At 38.7% G+C, this 18458-nt stretch overlaps 1 protein-coding gene across 10 annotated transcripts in view; it reads right to left on the reverse strand.

Annotated features, from left to right (window-relative positions):
* The window catches only part of FRMD4A (FERM domain containing 4A), a 743442-nt gene that overhangs the window by 84614 nt on the left and 640370 nt on the right, over positions 1 to 18458 (reverse strand). For all 10 annotated transcript variants that reach the window (XM_056800843.1, XM_007503986.3, XM_007503982.3 and 7 more), the window contains 3 exons: positions 18312 to 18377; positions 18019 to 18076; positions 14807 to 14893 (listed from right to left, as the gene is read on the reverse strand). In XM_056800843.1, coding sequence (XP_056656821.1) covers positions 14807 to 14893; positions 18019 to 18076; positions 18312 to 18377 — 211 coding nt within the window. The remainder of the gene's footprint in view (positions 1 to 14806; positions 14894 to 18018; positions 18077 to 18311; positions 18378 to 18458) is intronic.

An 18458-nucleotide genomic window follows, 5' to 3' on the forward strand; every position in this document is an offset into this window, starting at 1 on the left:
TGTCCCCTCCCTGCCTCTCGTCTGGTGCCTGAATATAGCCTACTTGACAAGTGACTATTTTTATATGCAGATATAGATATATCTCTGCCTTGTATGTACACAGACAGTCCAAAGGAAGAATGGCAAGAGAGCAGGAATATAAATAGAGAACAGTAGAGTCTTACTATTGTATTTGAAATACTTGTAATGGCTTTGATGATATCTGTGAAGGTTGGCAGCCAGGCTGGGTGATGGGGACAGATCTATTCTGTTCCAACGTAAACTCAGGCTGAACCTGAGTGCATAGTAGTACAGCAATTCTGGAGTCAGAGGGCTTGGGTACAAATGCTGCTATTGCACGTCTAACCCTGGCCCAGTTGTTTGGTCTCAGTTTCCCTAGATGTAAAATGAAGGGTTAGATTGATTTAGATGGCCGCTGAGGCCCCTTCAAAATTCTTATTCCTTGAATCTCATGGTTAGACTCAGAAGTCATTTGGTTCAATTTCAGTCAATCTGAACCACGCCACGATTTAGGAGCTCCTGTTTCAGGATGGGCTCAGTGGGCAAATGGAGACCACGAACTAGACCTGGAGTTGCAACCTACACTAGACCTCAACCCTACATGCCTCATGCAGGTCATAAACTGACCCAATCAACCAGGCTAATAAGGAGGGACTTCAGTGAATTACCTAGTAGAAATGCTTCTCTTTCTCTAATCGGCCCCCTCTTGTCCAAGGTGAGGACTGACTTCCCAAAATGATTTGCCTGTCATGGTTTGGTGATCTATTGACCCACAGCTTCAGGGTGAGGGCCGGGTTAGCATCGGTTTCATTTTTAAATCACAGTCACTTCAAAGACCCGCACACTTCCCCAAGGGTTGCGTGTGTCCACTGAAACAAGCTGTCAAGGGCTCCTAATAGAGAAGAAAGCCGTGTTGCTTGGATTCAGCAAGTAGAGCTTGCCAATTCCAACTCTGAAATGGAAGGCCTAGAGACTACCCAAAGCTTTTTTCAAAGATTTGGCAACAATCCTTCCTTGTTGCCTAATTGCTGGCTCATTTTGATCAGCTACGGAAAGAAATGGGGAGGGGCTTCAGTTTTGCTTCTTTTCCATTTGTCATGACAGTGACTTAAAAATAATTAAATTAAATTAAAAAAATAAAAGTCTTCCTTCTTGCCCATTCATAACACAGGATTTGCTATTATACTTTATGCACCCTCACCAAATTCCATTGAATTCAATCCAAGGAAACTGATCTTGCTATACATGTAATACACAAGCACATACTTTTGACATTTGTTACTAGATCATATTGAATTATAGTCTATGTTTCTCTGACTACATAAAGCTCAGTCTCTTTTGCTCTGGGAAGGCAGGAAATGCTGGGGTGACATTTGATCAGCCCAGGACACCTGACTAAGATGTGAAAGGCCCTGGATAACACTCCTGTCTAAGAAATGCAGACTGTGGTGCTCTTGCTTCTAGTCTCCCCTGTTCATTCTCATCACTTTGTATTCTTGCCTGAGATCCTGGGACCTTCCAGTTTCTCTGAAGCCCTTAGGGCAAGGCTGGGTCTGGAGGGATTCCAACAGAGGCTGCAGTTTCCCACCTTCTGGGACTGGCTTCTCAGGTGGGGCAGCTCTTGTGGGTGCCTGAGGTGGAAGGAAGAAAGCTTCCCACAGTTTCTGTCTCTCAGGAACTCTTGCTGGCAGAGTCAGTTTGGGGTATTATTTTGTGGGACAAAATAACAATAATAACAGTGATGATGATATACATTTATACGGCACTGAAAGGCTTACAAAATATTTCACAAACTATTCCTTCTAGTCCTCAGAGGAAACCTGTGAGTCAAGTACTATCAATATTTTAAAGATGTGGATGCAGGTGAAGAAGGTTAAATGATTTCCCTGAGGTCACGAGTCAGACGCTGAATTCTAACTACTATCTCTTCTGACCCCAAATCTAGTATTCTTTTCATTATTGTTGTTCAGTTTATTTTTTCACTCATGTCTGACTCTTTTTTTTTTTAAAACCCTTACCTTCCTTCTTGGAATCAATACCATGTATTGGTTCCAAGGCAGAAGAATGATAAAGTGGTTAAGGTTAGGCAATGGAGGTTAAGTGACTTGCCCAGGGTCACCAAGCTGGGAAGTGTCTGAGGTCAGATTTGAACCCAGGACCTCCCATCTCTAGGCCTGGCTCTCAATACACTGATCTACCCCATGTCTGACTCTTCATGATCACATTTGGGGTTTTCTTGGCAAAGAATGGTTTGCTATTTCCTTCGCTAGCTCATTTAATGGATGAGGAAACTGAGGAAAACAATGATGTGACTTGCCTAGCAAAGCTGATATGTGTTTCAGGTTGGATTTGAAATTACAAAGATGAGTCTTCCTGACTCCTGGCCTGCCACTCTAACTACAGTGCCACTTAGTTGCCCTCTTTCCATTATATCGAACTCAAATTAAAAATATCCCAAACTAAAATTGTTATCTTGCCACAAGACTTTCTCCCTTCTACCAAATTCCTTATCTCTCTTGTGGTGCCACTGTCTTCTTAGAAATTCAGGCTCAAACCTTCAATTGCCTTCAATTCTTCCCTCTCCCTCAACCTCCAATAATCCAAGGAATTGCCACATTATGTTGATTCTTCCTCAGTATTTCTTGCATTATTGTCCACTCCCATATAATCATCTAGTTTAAGCTCTGGTGACCTCTCAAAACAGCATCTTAATTGACTTCCTTCCTCCTATTCTCTCCCTTCTTTAATTCATGATTCACACAAATGCTAAAAAAAATCTCTTTAATATTCAGGCATCACTATATTATTCCCTTTAGAAACAAAATAAAACAAAACTTCAACTCCCCATTGACTACATGATAAAATACAAACTCTTTAACTTGGCATTCAAAACCCCTCCAATCTGGCCCCCAATTTACTTTGTCCTTTACATATTGTACACTCTTATCAAAACAGGTGACTTACTCTTCACTAATTTGAGAAGCAGGTCCTATATAAATTTATGCTGTATTCATCCTGTGAATTTTAGATCTTACTCCACCCTGCTTAGTCTTTAAAATTCTAGCAACCAGGAATGTATACACCCCCACTTAAGGATTAATTGTAGGAGAGGATGGGTCTGTGACCTGCCTGTGCTAGCAAGTGACAAATCAGAAACAACTGACTGACCCCCTGGGCTGTCCTGAGCCAAGTTTAAGCCACCATTGGTACATGTGAGACACAGGAAGTGATGTAAAGAACTGCCTTTATATTTCACATCACTTCCTGTGAGAGGGGCTTTTGCGACTTTTGTGGATTTTTGCAGTGATTCTTGACTGGAGCTGGAGGCCCAAGACTGCTTCCCTTAGTTGACTACATGGTGAGTGTTAAGACTGACTTCCCTTTCCCTTCACCCTTATGAAGGTTCCAGCCTCCAAGGAGGGCCCTCATTTTGGAGGAGGCCTCATGACTGGAAGCTGAGCTAGATTTAATCTTCTGGGAAGGCCCCTAGGCTGAGGCTTCTGAACTCCCCCTGGGCTCAGGCCAGGTTGGAGCAGATCTTTACCCCTTTCCCTCTTTCTCCTTCTTAATTTCTTCCTTTTATTGTAAATAAATCACCATAAAATCCCATCATGACTTGATTATTAAATTGGGATTGAGAATTTAAATCCCTGATGACCACTAAATAATATATTCAGTCTCAACTCTAAATTTTACCCTTAACAGTCCCTCACCTAGAATGGACACCTCTCTTTATCTCCACCTACTGAAATCTTCTATTCTTTTCAGTCTATCTTCCATGTGTTCCTTTCTTGGAGGACTTCCCTGATCTCCATAACTAGAAGTAATGACTTTCTATTTCAAAATTTTCATTCCATTCTCTTTGATTTTTCCATGCATTTACTCAAAAATTCAATTTGCATTACATTTATTTACAAACATATTATGTTGTTCCCTCTTAAACTGGATGCTTCCTGAGGGCAGACATTGTTATTTTTTCATCTTTGAGTGCCACTCAGCAGAATCACTGGCAACTGTAACAGTGCTTAAATAAATATTTTGTTGTTGACTTGGAAGCATCAATTTGAGTTTACTTTCTTTTTGGAATCTTTGTCTCCTTCCCAATGTTTTGTGTAATCTAAAGTTTATTTTAAATGCTAAATTTAAATTGACATTCATGAAAAGACACAAAATAATCTTTGATCAAGAGATGAAAGGAAGGAAATAAGTTTTTTAAAAATACCTACTATGCACCAGGCACTGTACTAAGTGCTTTACAAATATTACCTCATTTGATTCTCACAATGACCTTGATAACTATTAGTATTCACATTTTACAACTCAGGAAGCTGAGGCAAACAGATTAAATGACTTGTCCAGGATTACATAGCTAGTAAATGTCTGAGGCCACATTTAATCATAGGTTTTCCTGGCTCCAGCATTCTATCCACTATGCCACCTAGTTTTCTCTTACATAAAACTCAAAGGATCTTAGCCTAAATGTGTTTTTAAGCTCAGAATTGGGGTTTAAACTCAGATTTTAAGATCAGGTGTGCGTTTTCTATTGCCACAAATCCCAGTCTTTTCATTCCATCACCACTATTATCCAAGTCACTCAGGTTCAAAACCTCAAAACCATCTTCAAATTTCCTTCTTCATCACTGTCCAATAAGAATTCCAGGGTCTCCAGGAACTCTAAATAGTCTTTCTTGGAGGAATTCTTAACTTGGGGGCATGTGAACTTCTTTTTTTTTTAAACTGATAACTGTGTTTCAATATAATTGATTTACTTTGTAATCAAGTGTATTTTATCTTATACATTTAGAAACCTTCTGAGAAGGGGTCCATTGGCTACAGGACACTGTCAGAGGTATCTGTGACACAGAGGAAGTTAGGATCCCTTATACAATCTCTACTCCCTCCTCCTTCTGTAACTGTTTCTTTATGCCCCTAAGAAGCTCTCAGACCCTGTCATCTCTCATTCTGTTCTATGGCCCTACACCCCCAAAGCTGTCCACTTTATTAATAAAGAGCTCACCAATCCAGGGTGCCTCCCTATGTGCATCCAAACATTTTGCAGCATCACCAGCCATGTCAAATCAGGGAAGAAACATAAAAAGAGAGTAGGTTTTTCTCCTTGACTAATGAAGTGTGGCCAAGGAACCATTAGCTATCCCAGACCTGGCTAGTGACACACTTGGCTGGGGATCAGCTTTTTTATGATTTTCCAACCCTGCAGATGCAAACATAAACTTAAATACTTATGTACATATACACAGGCTCTATAGACACACACCCAGAGATTGACTGGGCCATGACTTATGACACTTGCTGAAATGGGAATGGAGTTTAGTTTCCAGTCAAACATGAACATCTGGAAGAGGCTGTAATCCTAGAGCTGCTTTAGGACTCTGGCTTCTACTGAATTTCCTTTCTGGATTTGGGGGGTGCAAATTTTCCTTGAATGAGGTCAGGCTTAGTCTCAGGGATTCAGAGACCACACTGCAGCTGAACTGATGATGTAAATCTGCCTTCCTGAGGGGCTTGGTGGATTGACTAGAGAAAACTTGTGAAGGCCTTTTGGACCACCAAATACAGCCCGGAGAAGTCAGCTGATGCTAACTGTGACATCTGAAGCTGGGGCTGTCCTACTGGCCAAACCCCATTGAACATTCTCTGAAGATTGGCCCAATATGAAATTGTTTTCTTTCTGCATGATGACCATCTGTAACTAAGAACATAAATTAGCAAAAAAGAGACGATACTGCAGAGAAACTCAAACTATGTGTAACTGGCCAGTTGGCTAATTGTACATGGTTCACTGCAACACAGGCAGGCTGCTGCTTGGCAATGGTTTATTACCCAATAAAATCTTTGGTTTTGATTTTGCTTTTTCAAAGGCACATATACATGGTCAACTGTGCTCAGGGGATAATACTAACAGAGTGTTTCTACTGAGATGTTTTGGGAGCCTGAATCTGAGGCTGTGCTGGCCAGTAGAGTGTTTATAGAAGTATGTTATAAATACCAAATGTTGTTGAGTTTGACCCCTGCTATGTAAACAATCAACATAGCTATTTATATAGCCTCTCAACTCTGTGTGTGAATGTCCATTCAGCTGCTGGAAGGAAAACAGGAGGGAGGAAATCAGCAATGGACACTGGAAGAAACTGAACACTGGGGGTTACAGGGCAATATACCCCGACACTTAAAAAGTGTGGGGACCAAGGTGGAAATTTTGATCATGTGATCAGGTATCACTAGGTCTTTGGATTAACTGGCATTTGCACAGGATGTCAGGATTATCAAGCCTTGATAGCCAATATATCAGCATTCCATGCTAATGCTATTTTTCTGGGGAGACTTTTATTTGTTCAATCTTCTCTCTCTCCAGGGTACATTTGAATTTTGTCTTATTTTATTCCTTCCCCAAATCCTCAAATTGCTTATATGACTTCTTACCATTTTCTCCTTTTCATCTGTTCTGTTAACCTCAGATATATTCCCACTAAATAAAGCCAGCTCTCTAACCATTCCCTGACTGTCTTTGGGCAAACTGTCTAATGCAAAGCTGAAAAATAGGAAAAGGATATGAGTGTGTGTGTGTGTTGGAGCTGTGCATTTAGGGACTTTTTTGAACAGTTTAGATCCATTCCTACTTTCATATCAAAGTATCCATTCTAACAAGCCTCTATTCATTTCACCTGGCCACCCATCATTGTCACTGTCTCTGTCTCTGTCTGTCTGTCTCTCTCCAGATGTCCTCTTAGCCACACTGCACAGCCTGTATGCCAAATAAGAATAGGCTACCCAAAGACAAATGGCCACAGGTCCACATTGATGATCTATGGAGGGTATAGGGTGGTGGTTGTGGTGCTAGAGAGACTTATAGCAAAGTATTTAATGTTTAGCATTCTTGGAAGTTTGACTGACCCTTTACAGGGTGAGATACAGACCAAATGGTAATTCTGGGTGAAGTGAAAGACTCTGGGTTTCCCCACTTAAAGACTAAGAGAAAAAAATCTTCAGTTTTTCAAACACATGCTGCCTGCTGCCTGCAATTATTACCCATCTCTTAGCTAGTGATTGAAAAATGTCAATAACATTTGCTATGGGAGGAATGTAGTGCTTTCTGGAATATTCCCATTTCAAAAAGGGAAAAACAGAAATACAAAGAGATCATGATTTTAGAGCCATGCACTATCACTCAAGTCATCACCCCTAAAATGATCACAAATAATGAACCAACTAGCCTAGTTAAAATTCACTCTGGGACCTTGAGTGATTTGCATTAATAGCAACAGATCATATTTATGCATATAGTAATGTATAATGTAGTGTAATGTATTATTTGCAAAAACATTGAGAGTAAAGGCAATGCAAATATTATTCCCACTTTACAAATGAGGAAACTGAGGCACAGAGAGATTGCTAATTTATCCACAGTCACATAGCTAATAAGCAGCTGATCCAAATTCAGTGAAATTCTTTCTACTATAACATACTCAAGTAACTTTGGAATGGTAGCTTTGAAAGGTGTGTCTGCCCCAGGGAGGAATTAGATTTTGGATTATTTTGAATATAAAAGTCCAATTCAATGTTGCCAGGAGAATGGCTCAATGCTTTCATCTTAAAAGTAGTCTGTCACAATTCGTGAGAGGCAGTGTGATATACAGGATATTCCAAAAGTTTAAAAGCAGTTTCAAGCTACTAAAACTTAGTCTTGCATTTGAGGCGCAAGTATGGAAATCTAGGGCAAAATGAAAATGCTATCTGCATAAGATAGACAGCTGTCAGCATCCAGGCAACTTGCCTTTCTAGGGGCTTACATTACAGTGTTTAACTGCCTTCCACCTATAAAAATGAGGTAGGGACAATTTCACGTGGATTGACGTCACAACCAGTTCTCCAAAGCTACAGTTCAGTGTTTCCAGGTGCATATGGATTAGAGGCAAGAAATTTAAACACTGGAAAATATGATCGATATCAGAAGACGAGGACATTCAAATCCAGAGAGATCAATGCCTTGGTTGAGGTCACATAGCTAATTAGTGGCTGAAGACAGACTTGAATCCAATTCCCTATATTATCAGCTAGTTTTTGTATACCAAGTTCTTATATTTTTATGAAAACCAAGGATGCTATAATATGCTTCTCATGGTTTTTACCCACATGTAGTTATTTAGCAATGGCATGACTTATATTAGTGGTTCAAGAAACGTATGGGGAAGAGGGGGTTGAAAAATCTAGCAACACTGTTAAGGGTGGATTTTTCTCATGACAAGCATTCTTGCAGGTCTGGTCTTTGAGGATGGCTTGCTAACCCATATGCCAGAAACTGTTCCAGACAAGCTTTTGAACCCTGCTAAGGACCACTCAATCCACTTTTGTGAGATCTGAAGGATTGATAAGTGGTGATAGCGGGTGGTGGTAAGAGTGGGGTGGAAGCTTTTTGATCAAAGCACCATGGGATGAGCAGAGGCTACAAAATGCAAAGAATGTTAAATATATAAAGAGTCCAGCACAAGCTGCAGGTATCCATGGAGAATGGAGAATATAGCATGAATAAGAACCCAGAACCAGACCCTGATCAAGAGAGCTCAGAAATAAGGAGAAAAGTCAAAAGGAGGAAAAAACAAATCATTTTAAACAGAAATGGTTACACTGAATAATTAAACAGGGTAACTCCACTGGGAATCAGGACACAATTAAATGGAGTATTTCCTATAAATATGATTTTCCTTGTCCCCTCATCCACTCAGTTCAAAAATATTTACTAATTTATAGTCATGACATCAATTCTCAGAGTAAATTCCCCTGGTTATAAGTTATTCTCTGGGACAACATAAAGCTGCTTTGGCCACTTCTGAAAAAAAAATGTTAAATTGGAATAAACAGCAGGCCATTTAAACCACTCTTGTTTCTGAAGCCTCATTGGGGACTCCATAATGCATCTAATTGTACATCTAAGTGTACATAAAAGCACATCTAATAGCACATCAAATAAATAAGTAAATATGGACAGCCAAATAACAAGGAAATGATCCTGCCATTTTTCCCATGAGGAAGATTTCACTCCATCTAAATTGGTAATCAGGTTTGGCCCTGTATGTAGGCTATGCTCTATACTAGTATATGGATGATTGTTGGTTTTCACCCCTGTAGACTACATTGCCATAATAGGGTTTCCATTTTAACTCTATATAAAATTTTTTTAAAAAGTTATTCTTAGGAGTAAAGGGTTTTTTGCATAGTGTTTAGACTTCTTAGAGAACTTTAGAAAACATTAAGCCTAAACCATCATCATTTTATAGGCAAAGAAACTGAGATCAAAGAGAATGTGACTTTTCTGAGGGATAACAGAGATATGAGTTGCAGGACTTAGATCTTAATCGAAGTCAAGTGGGATTAGAAATGGAAGGTTCTAGGTTTGAACCCTAGATCTTTTCCTTATTGCCTGGAAGACAATGGACAGATTGCTTAGTCTCTCTGGACCTCAGTATCCTCATCTTCAAAGTGATGGGTGGACTTGGACTATATGGACATTAAAGTTCTTCCTAGGGTTAAATCCATATTCCTAAATCCTACATCTTCCAATTCATTGTTCATTGTGTAACACGAATCTACCATACTGTCTCCAGGGATGAGACAGGAAAACTTGTATTTCAGAAAGGGAAAAGAAAGTGGGATGCTTCAGTTCACTGGGTGTATACCAAGTCAATGGGACTTGGGTGCTTTAGAATGTGATAGCATGGTCACCTCTCAAATAACTCTCAAAATTTTAGAAAAGAGGATTTTATTGACCAAAATAAAGTAAAAAAAAATTACCATGATATTTTTGAGGGGAAGGCACTTTCTATGTTCTTGGTCCAATATATGAAGAATCTGGGGTCTGTCTGTGGAATGAGGCAGCCCTGCCATTGAAAATGTCTGCCATGTTGATTTTTTGCTGCCTAATTCAGAATTTGATTTCAGATAAGAAACCATAATGATTGATTGCCAGAGTTCATGAGATTTCTATTTTTTTCAAACCACTACCCACTATCAGTATCAATTCTAAGACAGAAGAATGGCAAGAGCTAGGCAACGGGAAGTATCTGAGGTCAAATTTGAACCCAGATCTTCTTACCTCCAGGACTGACACTATCCATTGTGCTATTGAACTGCCCTTATTAGATTTTAATTGTTCTAAAGACTGAAGAAAATAAATTCAACTTCTTAATACAATGGAAGGGTTCCTTCCTTATAAAGGAGAATCCCTGATCAATTTCATGGGTTCCACTTTATACTGAAAAGACTATGGAAGTATAATCTTCTATTATGGGGGCATCTTCTAATGTTTGTACTTACAGTTGACCAAAGGAAAAGACGATGACATTGGTTGCTGAAACCTGCTGAAGGATCTCCCCAGTAATCAAAGTCTATTTCATTAGTCATTTATTCATATCAACACAAAATTCAAGTTTTACCATTAGCCAGAGGTACTAATTTGACTGTGTTTCCTTCATTATTTCTTGAAAGAAATGCAACATTGATGTAATAAAACAATTTTTTAAAGCAATTCTTAAACTGAATTTTCCCTATTCTCTCTCTCACACACACATGCACAAAAATGTGTGTGATCTGCTAGACATGCTAAAAAAAGTCGATATGACAAATCTACTCATATTTATCAACATCAAATTCCAATCTTTGCTCACAATGGTCTAAAAAACTCACAGAACACAAATGAATTCTGTCAGCACAAATACCTTGGAAGATTCTAACTGTCAACACAAATTCCCATCAAACTTAACGTAAAGTGGCTATGGGAAAAAAGACAGAAAAAGATAAGACCACAAAAAGGTATATTTGAATGTAGTGTTTTAGTGCTGAAAGGTATAAAGGAGAGGGGAAGGACATTTAGAGAATGAGAAAGAATGAACAATTGGGTAAAGAAAGAAAAAAAGGGGAGTCCAAGATGCTGACATTGGAGGCAAAATGGGCAGCTTATTAAAATCTTTTTTAGGGAATTTGGTTGGCCCACTACCTTATTTGTTTTTGTACAGAGGCATTTGGGCAAACCCCATTTTACATGACTTTAAGTACAAAGAGTTGATTTCTCACATTTAAGTACTGCATACTTGGGGGAGGTATATGAGACCATTCTGCTTGTGTTGCGAGGTCCCAGTATACTTCCCAAACTGACATTTGAGCTTGGAAGGAAGAAGACTAGCACAAGTAACCAGCCTGGCAGGGTCCCCTGTACCATATATATCTAGAAATTCCTAGGGAGCTAAATGGCTTTTTTTAAGAAGAGGAAGCCATGTCTGAGGCTAGGCTCTAGGTCTGCAAAGAAGCTGCTTCATAAAAGTACTCTCTAGGTGGCAGGAAGTGAGGGAGGGGAGGACTCTTGGGCAGAAGTAGATCCAAAAGGGGCTGAGAACCTCTAGTACCTTGAACAGAATATACCTCTGAAAAAATAAACTATATTTGATTTCTTCCCAAAAGGCAGCCTGAGCCCCAGGATGAGCTACCCAGGCTGATATCTGACCCGAATGGCAGATGGCAGAAAAACTGTGAAATCTCTCCCTGGCAAGAGTTGGAAAACCTAGAACAAGTTTCAACAGTCAGTTGCCATTTCTGGAGAGCTTTCAGAATGCCAAAAATGTTTTTAAGGCATATGGAAACACTTGAGAAGATCTGTTTAGACTGCTTAGCTCTTCTGACTGTGTTAATTGTTTGCTAAAACCATTAAAACCCTGCTTACCACAGGATTCCTCTGGTCCCTCCAAGGCAAGGAAGGCAGTCTCACTCCTATCATTGTGGACACTCAAAGTGTACATCATTTTCACACAGTGCCACTGGCTACCTCTGCTTCAACTGGGGCAGAGACTCAAAGAAAACTGCAAACCTGTTGCTGGGCAAGAGCAGCTCAAACTGGAAATGAATTGAGCAAAGAAGACCTCCATATAGACTACATGGGTCTCCTTTCAAAGTGTTGTGAGGATTTAGTTGATAGATGAGGCTGTGGGAATATTTTGTGGTTGAGTTGTTTCAATTGTATCCAACTCTTGTGACCCCATTTTGGGTTTTCTTGGCTAAGATACTGGAGTGGTTTTCCATTTCCTTCTCTAGCTCACATTATAGATGAGGAACTTCAGACCAACCGGGTTAAGTGACTTGCCCAGGGTCATAGCTAGTAAGTGTCTGAGGGCTGATTAGAATTCAGATCTTCCTAATTCCATTCTATTCAATGCATCATCTAGCTGCCCTTTGGGAATATGATCTCCTCTAAAAAAAACACTATTAGCTCAGCTCCACTTGCACAGTGTTCTACTTCCTATTGCTTAGGACCACAGTTTTCCATTGTTTTTTTGTTGGGGATGTGCATTATTAGGTGAATATGTCTTGGCTAATTTCTTTCCCTAAAGTTTCATTTTAAAATAGATTTACATTTTCAGATAGACCCTTTTATGTAAAGGAGCCATAAGGCTCAGAAGAGTAATCGTTTTGTATTTAATGTATGCTGCCTTTTATTGTCTTTTATTTTCTTATGAATGGGCAACTAGGTAGTCCAATGGTTAGAGTCTTGGAGTCAAGAAGACTCATCTTTCTAAGTTCAAATTTGGCCTTGGATGCTTACTAGCTGAGTGGCCCATGGGCAAACCATTTAAGCCTGTTTGCCTCAATTTCCTCATCTATAAAATGAGCTGGAGAAGGAAATGGAAAACCACTCCAGTACCTCTGACAAGGAAACCCCAAATAGGGTCAGGAAGAGTCATACATCTGCAAAACAATCGAACCATAACAATTATCTTGTGCAAGTATGTTTTCCTAACTAGATTTAAGGGTGAGGAAATGTCCCTTATGTCCTTCATGAAGCTCTAAGAGCATAGATCCATACACATGTATCTTAAGTGCTCAGTGACTGTTGACAATTCTTAGGTCCTGCCTACAGTATAGGGTCACCATCCTTAGTTATATTCTATATACAGCCTTGTCTCTAAGTTCCAAATTGTCATTGAGGATAAAGTACTAGAATGGTCATTAGAGAGAAAGACCTAGGGTAATATCCTACCTAAGACTTATTAGCTGTATGACTCTGGGCAACTCATTTAACTTCCCTCAGCTTCAATTTCCCCATCTGTAAAATGGGGATAACAATGAGATAATATATGTAAAACACATTTAAGTGCTATGTAAATGCAAGCTACTATTAAGGCTCAATTCAACCCAAATTTAGAACTCTATTTGTGACATAGAAGTCAATGGAATAAATTTTCTCTCCTATTCTTACTTCTAGACTTCAAATGAGTAAAAAAATCCACCAAAATGAAAAAGAGGGATCGTCAGTCTTGATGATTTTGTCCTATGGCAATTCAGCTGAGATATCCAAAAAGAGAACCCATGAGGGATTTGGATTTGATAATCTTATGGAACTTGGGGCCCAAAGCCTGATATTTATTGTTGTGTGATCTTTTGCAAATGACTTCACCTCTCTAGGTCTCATTTCCTTCCTTTGGAAAATGGGATAATGGCTTGAAAAGATGACCTTTAAGGATCCAATTCAGAGCTAATATGCCAATATTCTAAAATGAAGAGGTATATATGGAGAAAATGAGGGAGACAAAGAAGAGATAGAACAGTACAGGGGATTATTTAGAAGCAGCAGAGACAAAGAGTGTGGGAAATTGGCAGCAGAGAAAGCGGGGTGGGGGGGAAATAAGAATGAAATATCCAGCCCCTCCTCTAGATCATAAAAAACGAAAACTGGAAAGATTTCAAAGACAGCTACATAATGATACCCTCTCCCTTGGCCCCCTAAAGAGCCAAATTCCTACTGAATTGTTCCCTGGTGAACCATTCATCCATCTTCTATCCAGATTTCTTTCTTTGAACTTAGTGGATTCAGTGATAACCAAACTAACATTCTCTTCTCTAGGGCCAGTTTATTCTACCAATTTAATAAAGGAGTAAACTATGGCCAAATGCTAATTGGATAAACTAAAATAAACTTAGATATGCAGATTGGCTTACAATCCTACTCAGGGAAAAAGAAACTTGGGAAGTGTTCTAAGATGACATAATAGTCACCCATACTGGTTTCTCTCTTGATAAGTTTTTTATATGAGGCTTTGAATTTGAACTGGGTTCTTGCTATTATTCTCTGACAGGGAATCTTATTGTTAGTATTGTCCTTGGAGGTCTTTCCATTATAATTTTTCAATTTACTCTGGTCTGGGAAATATGTGAAAACTAAGGAAAAAAGAAAAGAAAGTCCCTTCAAACCTTTTGTTGTATATTTACAATGACATTGTCAATAGCTTCCTGCCTAGCTTTCCCCTCCCTGTTGCATGACCTTAAGTTTTCCAGATTTATGGTCAATGTCTTGATGTCCAAATGAATTGTCATTGATTTATATGAACTCTTCCACATTCAAATGTATTTTAATGCTCCTCCCCTTTCTCTGGTACACTAAGGAATGCAACAGGCTATCAAAGTTCATGAATACTTCTGGTTTAGGAAACAAAAGCCTTCAGAGTGTGTTAATCAATTGTACAACACCTCCCCCAACCCAAACAATGGATCTCTTAGTTTGTTTTTTCTCCTAAATACAACCCCATTCATGCCTTCTTGTGGACTGGAGACAAGAGAAACTTACTCCCCTTACTGTGAGTTTTCCTTTGTGATGGTGAGGAAAGCAATTTACTCAGGGAAATCTGTGATGAATTTTAAGTGATGCCAAACTCCTTAAATGACTGACATGTTTATGGGATCATTGGGTTCCTTCCACAAGTCAGCTAAGACAACAAGACATTAACACAACAAATAATAACAGACTTACCTTCCTTGGCTTCACTTTATCATGATAATCATATTGGAAAATTCCTTTGTAGCTGAGTCCTAACCACCATGGAATTCCCTGCTTATCCTAGAATATTGAAAAAAAAAAAAGAACAGAAGGTGGAGTGAGGTGGGATTGATGTCATAGACTATAGAGGCTGAATTTTAAAGATCAACCAAGGTAGAAAACTCTGGTTCACTTGAAGAGGAGGAGAGGTGCTTGAGATGGGACGGTTTAAGTTCCTTGAAATAACCCTAAAGTTCATTCAGTTCTTACAATGTTACACAATCTAGTGCGGGTTTATTATGTGTGAACTGCTGAAGAAGAACATGGCCTAGAAGAATGAGTACTGGAACAGGAGTCAAGGGCCCCAGTTATGGCACTTACAACCAGTGTGACCTTGGGCAATTATATGACAGTTTTAAGAAAAGAAAAGGAATTGGACTAAATTATTTCTAAGGTATGTTTAAGCTTTAAAATTCTATGATTCTAGAGAATTATGTTCTCTGTAATAAAACATATCTATATTTCTGAGAAATTACTTATCTTTTTTACTCTTGAGGCTTTAGGGATTCAGGGTTGGTTTCCTCATTTAGCAGAAATGAATAAATGCACTTGGTGGGGTTTAGAGTAGTATATAATATTCTACTCTATATACAATACAATAAAGATAGCTTTCTAGAACTGAGGGAATAACTGACAAGGCCAGTTCCTCAGTTGTATATATAGCAAAAGACTTTAAATGACAATGTAAGAGGACATTTGGGCAACAAGTGAATTAATTATTATAGTGCTGGCACATATAGTCCTTTTTGATGGGGAGCCTGAAGCTGGGTGGATCACTAGAGCTCTGCAGTTCTGAACTGCAGTAGGGTTAAAATATAATGACTGACCCACACTAATTGTGCCATTAATATGGCAAGTCCCTAGGATTGGGGGAAGGTAGGAAGGTAGGAAAAGGAAGGAAGGAAGGAAGGAAGGAAGGAAGGAAGGAAGGAAGGAAGGAAGGAAGGAAGGAAGGAAGGAAGGAAGGAAGAAAGGAAGAAAGGAAGAAAGGAAGAAAGGAAGAAAGGAAGAAAGGAAGAAAGGAAGAAAGGAAGAAAGAAAGAAAGAAAGAAAGAAAGAAAGAAAGAAAGAAAGAAAGAAAGAAAGAAAGAAGGAAGAGAAAGGAAGGAAGGAAGAAAGAAGGGAAGAAAGGAAAAAAGGAAGGAAGGAGGAAAGAAAAAAGGAGAGAAAGCAAAAGGAAGTAAAGAAAGAAGGGAGGGAGGAAGAGATGAAAAAAGGGAAGGAGGGGAGAAGGAAGGAAAAGAAGAAAGAAAAAACAAAATGAAACAAAGTTTTTACTTAAGTTTTTTGTCACTAGATAATAAAATTCTGGTAGTTATTCTAAATACCTGCCTACTATCTCACATTTATAAGTATCCATCAAAAATAAAAAAGAAAAGGTCAGATTAGATAACCTTTTATATGACATAAAAAGGGGTTCTTTGTCAGTTACAAGGGATGCTCACTAATCCCAAAGATGCCAAAGTTTATGATGAGAGATCTTGGCAAAGGACCCTGCTTAGAATGCTGCTCAGTACAATGCCTACAAAATTGTTTGGTGTTTCTAACCCTGTCTTCACAGAAAGTCCAAACCTGTAGAATGGAAAGCATTTTTAAGAACTGTCATGTATCAGGGACCTCAGAGGTAGTTCTCTAAAACCTTCCCTCTAACAGAATAGATTTCATTTGGGGAAAAATGTGAGTTTGGGGTTTTTTGAGCATATTTTTCAGATGTCACATCTTTGTCTAAACCATCTTGATTCCATAAATTACAACAATGTTTTCAGGAAGCAAAGCAGGAATAAATCGAATATTATTGAATCACTGGATTGAGCAGGTTAGTATTTTTATAATCCCATAAAAGACTGCACTAGTGAAACAGCAGGGCTACAAAATGGGAAATCTTAATACACTTGATTTAGGCAGATTTGGGCTCATATGCTTTTTAGGTACATAGGTAGTAATTACTGATACTTTTAAATTCCAGAAGTCAAGAAATCTCAAGTCCTTTAGTTTCCTTGAAACTCAAGCCCTATTGCTGCTCACTAGCATAAAGTATAAAAGTTTATTCAGTGACAGAGTGCATACAAGAAATGATCTTTTGCTGAACTGTATTGCTATACAAACCAAGGCCATGACCATAGGCAGAGAAGATTAAAGTTTCAAGCAGATTCATCATCATCTTTTGAATATCTGTAGAAGCCTCACAATTGTTATATTGGCAGCTAGTTGGCACTCATTTTCCTGATTTAAAATCTAGCCTAAGAGGCTTATTAGCTGTGTGACCCTGGGCAAGTCACTTCACCCTGTTGGCCTTAGTTTCCTCCTCTGTAAATAAGCTGGAGAAGGAAATAGCAAACTACTCTAGTATCTTTGCTAAGAAAATCAACAAAGGGGTCGTGAAGAGTCAGGCATAGTCTGAAAAGACTGAAAAATAATAAAGGAGATGTTATATTGAAGCTAATCCTAATCTCTATCCTGATGAAGAGAAATTGAGAACAAGCAATAAACTGAAGTTTAAAAATGTGTGCTAGGTGGCACAGTGGATGGAGCTCTGGGCTGGAGGTAGGAAGTTCACATATGACCTCATACACTTACACATAACCCTGGACAAATCACATAACTTCTGTTCATCTCAGGTTCCTCAAATTTAAGATGGGAATAATATAGTTAACACTTAATAAATGCTCATTTTCTTCTGTCCTTTTGGAGTTTACCCAAGTCCCATTAATCAGCTCATCTTTCATGATAGAGCCAATATTAGGATCATATTCTTTAAAAAAATGGAATTAAAGGTCATATAATATAGACAGAACCCTTCTTACTAAGACTAGTTGACTTGTTTGAGACTTTTACAAGATTTGCATTCACTAAGTTTTCTCTAATAATTAACCCAAGTGTGTAATAAAAACCCTCTTCCCATTGTTTTGTCTTCATGGGAAATGGAGGATAATTAGTCACAACTGCCAATTAATTTACTCTTTATACACTTTTAAACATCATAGAATTTCATGTTAGAAGGGCTTTCATTGTTTCAAAGTTATCCCATAGCTCTAGGCTGGTTCTCAATCCACTGAGTTACCTAACTACACCTAAGAAATATTTTTTTCAAAAGGGAAGGTTGCAATCTTTAGAAAACTGGGTTCTTCCATTCTGGAGTCACTTACCTTTACTGCATAATAATGTACTCCATAGGTAGGGAGAGACTCTACAATGCTCATGTAGCTGTGGAACAAGGAATACAACACATGAATACAAAAAGAAAATGGGTCAGAGTGGTCATTTAATTAAATGAGTTTCTTGTATGTGAGATTTCCTTTCTTAGGCATGTATTTGAAGGTAAAATTCAAACACTATCCTTGGGGAAGTGTCTTTTAGAAAAGATCTAAACAGTTCTGACATAGGGGCTATACAAATTAACAAAAACATACTTCAGAAACACTGGAGAGTTCCCACTTACTTTACAATTGCTTGGCCTCTGGTTTGACCATTCAACTTCTTGTAGTGTTCTATTACTCTGTCCTCACTGGAAACAGAAGGAATATCATTTAATTATTGTAGTTCTCAGGTTAATGAGTAAGCATCTTGCTATCTGAACTACCTCTCA

This window comes from Monodelphis domestica, chromosome 5 (genome assembly GCF_027887165.1).
Source record: "Monodelphis domestica isolate mMonDom1 chromosome 5, mMonDom1.pri, whole genome shotgun sequence".
In the NCBI taxonomy this organism is placed as follows: Eukaryota; Metazoa; Chordata; class Mammalia; order Didelphimorphia; family Didelphidae; genus Monodelphis; species Monodelphis domestica.